This window comes from Aptenodytes forsteri, unplaced genomic scaffold, assembly GCF_000699145.1.
Source record: "Aptenodytes forsteri isolate BGI_AS27 unplaced genomic scaffold, ASM69914v1 Scaffold136, whole genome shotgun sequence".
In the NCBI taxonomy this organism is placed as follows: Eukaryota; Metazoa; Chordata; class Aves; order Sphenisciformes; family Spheniscidae; genus Aptenodytes; species Aptenodytes forsteri.
In genome coordinates, this window is record NW_008796111.1 from 1,277,546 (window position 1) to 1,285,310 (window position 7,765).

At 52.6% G+C, this 7,765-nt stretch overlaps 2 protein-coding genes across 2 annotated transcripts in view; one reads left to right on the forward strand and one right to left on the reverse strand.

Annotated features, from left to right (window-relative positions):
- The window catches only part of ENDOG (endonuclease G), a 3,144-nt gene extending 1,048 nt beyond the window's left edge, over positions 1-2,096 (forward strand). Inside the window, exons 2-3 of the mRNA XM_009287006.1 lie at positions 547-656; positions 1,377-2,096. Coding sequence (XP_009285281.1) covers positions 547-656; positions 1,377-1,662 — 396 coding nt within the window. The 3' untranslated portion in view covers positions 1,663-2,096. The remainder of the gene's footprint in view (positions 1-546; positions 657-1,376) is intronic.
- A 420-nt stretch (positions 2,097-2,516) lies between these two features.
- The window catches only part of SPOUT1 (SPOUT domain containing methyltransferase 1), a 23,755-nt gene continuing 18,506 nt past the window's right edge, over positions 2,517-7,765 (reverse strand). The window contains exons 2-11 of the mRNA XM_009287007.2: positions 7,568-7,687; positions 7,076-7,235; positions 6,339-6,428; positions 5,939-5,988; positions 5,567-5,697; positions 5,073-5,145; positions 4,605-4,703; positions 3,797-3,899; positions 3,066-3,213; positions 2,517-2,872 (exon numbers count right to left, since the gene is read on the reverse strand). Of these exons, the coding sequence (XP_009285282.2) occupies positions 2,798-2,872; positions 3,066-3,213; positions 3,797-3,899; positions 4,605-4,703; positions 5,073-5,145; positions 5,567-5,697; positions 5,939-5,988; positions 6,339-6,428; positions 7,076-7,235; positions 7,568-7,625 (987 nt within the window). The 5' untranslated portion in view covers positions 7,626-7,687 and the 3' untranslated portion in view covers positions 2,517-2,797. The remainder of the gene's footprint in view (positions 2,873-3,065; positions 3,214-3,796; positions 3,900-4,604; positions 4,704-5,072; positions 5,146-5,566; positions 5,698-5,938; positions 5,989-6,338; positions 6,429-7,075; positions 7,236-7,567; positions 7,688-7,765) is intronic.

The following is a 7,765-nucleotide window of genomic DNA, read 5'->3' on the forward strand; positions in this document are numbered from 1 at the left end:
GCCCGGGGGGCCCGCGGGCGGACTCGCCGCGCCCGGGGCGGGTGGAGGGGGGAAGCCGGAGCTGTCTGAGTTCAAGGACAGGTGCTGCTCCCTGCTGGAAACCACCTCGGAGCGTCTCGGGCTCTGCCGTCTGTTTGTCCCTGGGGTTTGTGGTTCGGGCAGAGAGGGTCCAAAGTGGCCGAAGTCACTCGAAGGTGCTGTATTTCCTGCTAAACTTAACAGCAGCGATCCTGCAAACGCGCCTGCCTGCGCGCTCCTCTCAAACCGTGAGAGACTCTGTTCAGCGCAGCTCGTTGCAGGAGCCAAGTTAAACAGGCGGACAGATGCTTGCAAAAATCACGGTCTGAGGCGAGTGGGTTCTGTTCCCGGGTGTGCAAACCAGGACCTCGCTGTACGCAGCTTCCGGAGCGGAGGCGATAGTGGAGATTTCACTGGAAGGTGCCTGGGGCGCTTTTTCTGGTGTTACAGAAAAGACAGGTTATGAACAGCGAACAAATTCCCCAGCGACTGACTTTGCTGTCTGTGTTGCCCTGGTTGTGTTTCTAGGATCCTCATTTAAACCAGAACGCCTGGAATAACCTTGAGAAGTACAGCAGAAGCTTGGCAAGGAACAACAAGAACGTCTATGTCTGCACGGGACCCCTTTACCTGCCCAGGTAAACACGAGGGCCAAGCTGGGACTGCGCTTGAAAGATGCATCGTGCAGGGAAAGGAAAGGAGGCTGAGGGGGTGCAGCCTCCCAGCTGCTCCCAAACGGGAGTGATCTGCTAAGGCCCCGCTCAGTAGGTGAGACCAGCTGTGCGCAGAGGTTCTGTGGAAAGGTACTTTCTTGGGATTAGGGTTAGTTTGTGTATTTCCCATTCGGTGGATTGTTTCGTGAGTAAAGGTGGGTTTCTTGAGCTACAACATAACCAAGTCGCTTTTGTTTGCAGTCCTTAACAATCTAGTAGTAGATTATTAGATTATTAGATTAACAGATTAGACTGCAGACCCCTTCCCTGCGGAATAAAGCTTCTAGGTTTTATTTCACGGACTATTTCTCCACTTAAGAGCACGACTTTATTTGCAAAGATCTTCATGTAGCACTGAAGAGCAGCTGGCTCACGTTGAGATCTCTTCAGCAGCAGGAAATAGCTTGGAAAAGCTGTTAAAGAGAGACGGAAGGGATTTGGGGGGAGCAGACCCAATACACAGCTCGGCCTCACCGTGTCACGTAGCCTCCGTTTCAGCGATGTTTTTACACCCCTACTGCAGAAGTAGGGCTGCTCCCTGCCATGCTGTGGGGTGGGGGCTCACTTAGGGGTGGTGGTGGAGGGCTGAGGGGACGGATGTGGTACCAGACTAGGAGGTAACATGGGACATTGCTGTTGGTGCAGGATGGAGGCCGATGGGAAGATGTATGTCAAGTACCAGGTGATTGGGAAGAACAATGTGGCCGTCCCCACCCATTTCTTCAAGGTGCTCATCTTGGAAAAGGAGAGCGGGGAGATTGAGTTGCGCTCGTATGTGATGCCCAACAGCCCTGTGGATGAGAAAATCCCCCTGGAACGGTTCCTGGTTCCCATCGAGAGCATTGAGCGAGCCTCGGGGCTCCTCTTTGTCCCAAACATCTTGAAGAGAACAAGTAACTTGAAAGCCATCACAGCTGGAAACAAGCATTGAACCCCAACTAAACAAATCCAGGTATTCCGTGGGAAGGGACTCACAGCAGTCGTCCACAGAATACTAGTTCCTCGTGCAATTTTAAATGTGAGAAATAAGAATCAAACCAATGCTGCTCTTTACCCTTCCCCTCGTTTTGCGTAACGGTGACACACACACGTGCGGCAGGTCCTGCAGAAGGCTCCCGGGCACTTGACACCATAGCATGTCTTTTGAATTTGCCCGTAAGCTGCAGTACAGAGGGTACCCCTGTAATTGCTCCCTTGGCTCATTAAGGCACAAAGGGAAGTTACATAATTTCTGCTATTTAGCAGGGAAGAATGGGAGCAAGATGGGCGCGGGGGGGGAGAGGAGAGGTTCCTGCCTTTCTGTGGCCAAAGGATTGTATGATTGTTTTCTTTCAGAAGATGATTTTAGCAGTAAATCTTTAAAACCCCAAAGCATTGGTTGCTTCTTATCTGCTCTTACCAATGCCCTGAATATCTGAGCAGGAAGAGGGGAGGACAGAGCCAACTTTTCCAGCTGCCTTCCTGTTTGAGCTCACTGTAGGCAGAGGTTAAGGCATTACAGATGGAGCCAAACTGTAACGAGCTATGCTGATGTGCTTTAGTGCTGAGGCCCAATTGAAGCTCCAGCCCTTCCTGCTGTTGGGAAGGAGGAAGCCTTGGAGTTGAAGGGGAGGCTGGGGGAGTCAGGCTAACCGAGACAGGAACAGCTTCTTGGCATAAGGACTCAGTTTTGCCTTCAAGTCTGAAGGCCACATGGCTCCAGGGGCACTGAGCGTGCAGGATCGCTGGACACCGAGTGCCTGTCCCCTACACCAAGACACTCACACACGGACTTCAAGGCAGCTGAGGTTCCATACTGCTTTATTCCCCACCCCAGATGTCTGAATTACTGAGACCAAGTCTGCTGCCAGGCTTGTCCCAGCTGCTGAGAGGCAGCAACCAGCCATTGGCTGGGCCACCCAGGCAGGAGGGCGCAGACACTTGGTCGAGCAGTGCTGCCAGCTTTAGTCACGCTGTGTCTTGGCCCTGTCAGGCTCTTGGAGTGATTTGGCCAGCACCCCGCGTTTGAACAGCTGCTTCCCCAAGGCAGTCCTCAGCCGATGGCAAGGTCAGTGGTTTTCCTTCCCTCAGCTGTCGCTGGGTGTCTTCACAGCCTCACTGATGTGGGGTCTCAGCGCAGACAGAGAGATCAGCAGTGCTTCCTGGAACAGACCCAGGCAGCAGTCAGAACTGCTGCTCTCTGAGGAGCACCAGGCAAGCCAGCCGCTCTTTGCTGAGGCGTCACCGTGAGGAACGACACGTGGGCCATACATGTCACTGCCAGAGGCAGAAACGCAGCACTGCTCTGCGCACGCAGGCATTGCGCCCCACTGCACCATTAGCCACCTGCCCTACCTCTGTCCGGATGGTTCTGCTGCCTTGGCTGGGACAAGTGTTCAGGTAGAAGTCAAACAAGACGCTTGGGTCCGTGACCTCCAGGTTTGGGTCCACGTCAACCCCAGCTTCCAAGCCCTCAAGGCCTCCAAACACGACAAGGGCATGCCTAGGAGAGAGCACAGGGACAGGGTGAGAGGGGAGACTGGCTCTTACCCCTTGTACCAAGGCAGACACTAGGCAGATACTACAAGCTTTACATAGGAGAGCTGCTCACGTGCCTCGAACCTTCAAGCGGATCAAGAATTGGCTTCGCATAAACAGTTCTCTTAACTTTATCTGCAAGAAGCAGACTCGTTTCTTTTGTTCAGGTATCTGGGTCTGTGTTCAAGCTCCTCTGTGCTGTTGAAGCAGGGAGCTGCGTCCCTTGCTGACAATGCCCGATGCAGCTGCCTCCCTAACAAAGCCCCACGGCACTTGGCCATTGCGACAGTCCCTGCTACCAACTCCAGAGAAACAGGAAAGGAATTGGCCTTGTCCTGGGGTACTTCCGCCAGCTTCCGTCACGCAGAGGAATGTGCATTGGTGCAAAAGGGAGCAGCAGAGCACAGGAGGGAGCCTGCAGGCAAGTCTCGCGTTTGTATCTAGGAGCGTTCCTGCCTGGGAGAACATCAAGGCCACAGTGCAGCTCTGCTGCCTGCACCAGGCCTCCCTGGGGGCTCCGAGTAGGGCCAAGCAGGCAGGACACGAACCTGAAGGAGGGGAGAGTGGCCTGGTCCACGGAGCTGCCCCGCTCCGAGGTCCCAACAGACAGATCGTAGCCTTCCTTGAACGGGCACTCTGAAAAGACAGCACCTGGGAAACAAACACAATATGGGGTTATTCATGTGGTGCCCTCGCCCACGCTGCGTGCCTTCTGGACAGGCTGAAACGCTCCACAGGTGAGTGGCAGCAGCAGAAGGAATTGCTTTTAAGTGCCACTAGTGCATCAGGAGACAGAAGAATGATTCCTCTTTCCTACACAATTCCCTTACTGCAGGAGTCTCTGGCACCCTTCTCAACTGCAGCACCTTTTCCTCAAAGCTCAAACAGGTGCCAGGAGCCACTCCTTGACTAACGGCTTATGACTTTCCTAGGAGGTGCAATCAATCAGAAGACAGGAAAAGGATTTTGCAGGGCTCTTGAGCTCAAATGTCACTGCTGGCTTTGATGTGAATGCGCGGGAAGTAGTTATCATGGAAATGGAGATGTACTGGCTGGAGATGGAGAGCACCAGCTCTTGTCTCCTGCTACAATGTGGACATTGGTGCAAGGGTGAGTGGAAGTGCAGGGCGGAGTACTGGTGGGTGACCGGGGTGATTCACGCCCCTAGCTTTAGCCCTTCAATTTGATTGCCACAAGGCTGCTAGCCGCATGTGTAAGCTACCTTTGAGACAAAAGAGATTTCAAAAGAAAGAGATGTTAATGTGTGCTGCAGATGTGCAGCCAGTAGGCCTGAAATTGGTGTGGAAGCCCAGGCAGAGACATGGCAGAGAGCGGAGAACCCCTGCAAATACTTACTCAAGCAGGAGGCAAGGCGGACGCTGTAACCCCAGTACAAGCCTGACACCGTCCGAGGGTGGTGTGAGGACACCACGGTGCCTTTCCGCACTTTAGCTTCTGAAAGGGATGCAAAGAGATTAACAACCCCTGTGATCTCCTAGCGAGAGCTGGATTTGACCAGCCACATACGGCAGTTTCTCCCAGGGTAGGGCACTGACTTGGTGTACAACCAAGAACCGCCCTTTCGAGACGGTTCTGGAAAGTGTGCAAGTATGTTTGGGCTGTTTGTTGTTGGTCAAAGAGCTGATAGTTCTTTCCAGTCAATAAGGAGGTATGGTAAGGATGTTATTAAAATGGTGTGTGGAGTGAAGGGAACGTGCAGAGCTGTTGGGTACCTTCAAACGTTAGTAATCTGAAGGCTGTCATATGGAAGGACCGACTCCTGCGGGACTGAAGTTTACCAATACTAACGGAGCAGTGGATTACCTGCCTTCTGGGGCTCCTCCAGGCGCACAGTGACTCGCAACCCAGGGTTCAGCTGTCTGTCGATCTGCACCTCCTGCAGTGACAGTCACCATCAGCGTCAGACATTCTGGAAGTACTGGGGAAGGTGGGGAAGGAAGGGAACCCTCTGAGGAAGTGGGGATCTCTTCTGGCCTGGAGCTGGAATGAAGGGCTCTGCGATCAGGGCCTGTGTGGTTCACGCAGTGCAGAGCAGGCTCAGGGTGGCTGGGTCAGCAGCCTGAGACTTATTTTGCTGCTCAAAGGTTCAACTCCAGCACTGAAGCAATGACGTGCTGGAATGGGCAGGCCTGCCAGGACTTGGGAAGCTACAGCCATTAATGAGCCAGAAGGGACAAGACAGCAACAGCATTAAACCTGCTGCGGCCTTCAGAAACTCAGCAGTACCCACCCTGCCCGCTTCAAATCTGCCCGAGAGGCAGGGAAAATCGTTTTGGGATCGTTGGTAACAGACATACCTTCCTCATCCCACAGTTAACAAAAGAGCCTCTGCCTGGCTTAGTTGGCCGGTCCAACACTACGCCTTCTCGGTACTCTGAATCCTCATCCACCCGCATGTGGTGGGGGCTGTCCAGGGGGTTGAGCAGCCCTAGAACAGCACAGAGGAAAGCAACTGCTAAGGAGAGGACACAAACTGTGGGAACCCAGGTGTTAAGTACAACTGCTCCGCTGCCCCCTCTCTCTCTGGTCCGGCACACCACGGCACAGCACCTCGCCAGCGCTCTAAAGCGGGGAAAAGTTTTTCAATTCTAGGCATGCCATGCAAAACAAGAGCCAGAGCTCAGGAAGGGGGAGCCAACAGCTTGGGACAGAGACAACTGAATCATTACCTGCAAACTGCAGATCCTCATGTTTTGGAAAAAAGGATTTCCTCAAGTACCTGTTATCCGAGAAGGTTCAAATGTGAAAACAGTTGTCTCTAAGGAATCCAACCCTCAGTTCTACCCCTGTTCTGACTCAAAGGAGCTGAGTACAGAGAAAAGCGTGCTTAGCTCCCTCAAGTCCCTGATCTACCTCTAATGTATCACGCAGGTTGTATCCTGCATTCACTGCTCTTCTTTTAGTTAAACTCCTGAATCAGACACGTGAAACAATTGGATCCTGTGTTCCTGCATAACTATGCAATATAAACAGAACTTGTCTCCTGCTCCCATAGCCTTGAGTGTGAGATACCCATGGTAGTCAGTTCTGATGCAAGTCAGATGCACAGTCTGGCCATGGTGGACTTACTGAGGGCACTCCAAGTACTGCAGGATCCGAGCCAGCTGCACGCAAGCCTTGCCTCTCCTCCCAATTCCTTCAAAGTCCCCCTCCACGCTCCTGAAAGAGAGCAGCCTGTGAAATCGGCATGAGACTGCACAGCCCCAAATGGCCAGGTCTCCAGAAGACCAAGCCTTGCTCCTTAATCTGAAAATAGCAGCACCCTCCACCCCCCAAGAAATAAATGGGCTGTCTTATAAAAAGGCTACTCCAGAGGTAAAGACTTAACAAATCACGTTTGGAACTCTCTCTGTAAGCCAAGTATCTCTTTCAGTTTTGTTTTTGATCATGTATTGACACAACCTGGCAGTTGGATGCTACCGAGCTGGATGCTACAGGATTGCATGGCTTGGCCAGTTAACACAGGTGCAGGTCCAGGTTGAAAAGCTGAAAGACAGGAATTCGTCTTCCATAAGGATATAGGCATGCCCTGCCCCGCCACAGCAAGATTTAAGAGTACAAGAGAACTTGACCTCCTGCTGCTTCGTCACCCCTGTGCTGGGATAAATGATCCTAGTAGCCAGGGCAGTTAAATCAACATCTTTGCCCAGTGGAATAGGGGTCCCTGTAATCCTGGCATCTGAGAGAGGCTCAAACGTTTGCTTGAGGTACACGCCGTTCTTTCCTGGTCTTAGCTTAATAAAAGACTGAAGAAACAGAAAGCAGAGAGGAAACGCTTTCTGCAGAACAAGATGCCTCCTCCTTACTTTACATCTTCTCCATGCTCGTCAAACACTATGATCTCATCCACACAGAAGATGGCACAGGCCCGAGCGATCTGTCCAGCAAGGTACGTCCGCAGCTCCAGTGACTGGGCATTGTTCAAGATAGAGCCTGGCAGGGCTACGCTCAGCGTGTAGTGACGCCCTGGGGAACAGAGTGCGATCAGAAGAGAAGCCACAGCGTGACAGCTGCGCGTACAGCATTTTATTTACTGCTTCAACTGCAGTTATGGTGGGAGAAAAAAGCAACCTCTGTTTCTTAAGTTTTAATCACAGGTTTTCTCTTAAGAAAGGTCTTTCGTGCAGTGCTCGCTGCATTGCGTTCGTGCCTGTTTATGTGTGTGGGCTGAGCTGTATCAGATCTATGAAGCCGAGCGTCACCTTTCCTATCGATACGTAAAACCGGCTGACTTCTAACGACCAAGTTCTCCCAGCTCTTTCAACCCAGGCCTCCCCACCGGCTCACAGCGGCATCACCTTTGTCTTCCATCTGCTCCTCCTGCTTCTCGGCTTGTTTTTCTGCCAGCTCCCGCATCCGCTGTTTTTCCAGTTTCTTCAGCAGCTTCGTTTCCTTCCATTTTTTCTTCTCTGCTTTCCCTGGAACGGAGAACAGCATCTCGCTTTAAACAACGAGCCGTCAGCGCTCAGGCCAGGGCGGTTGGGGGCCCCGGCACC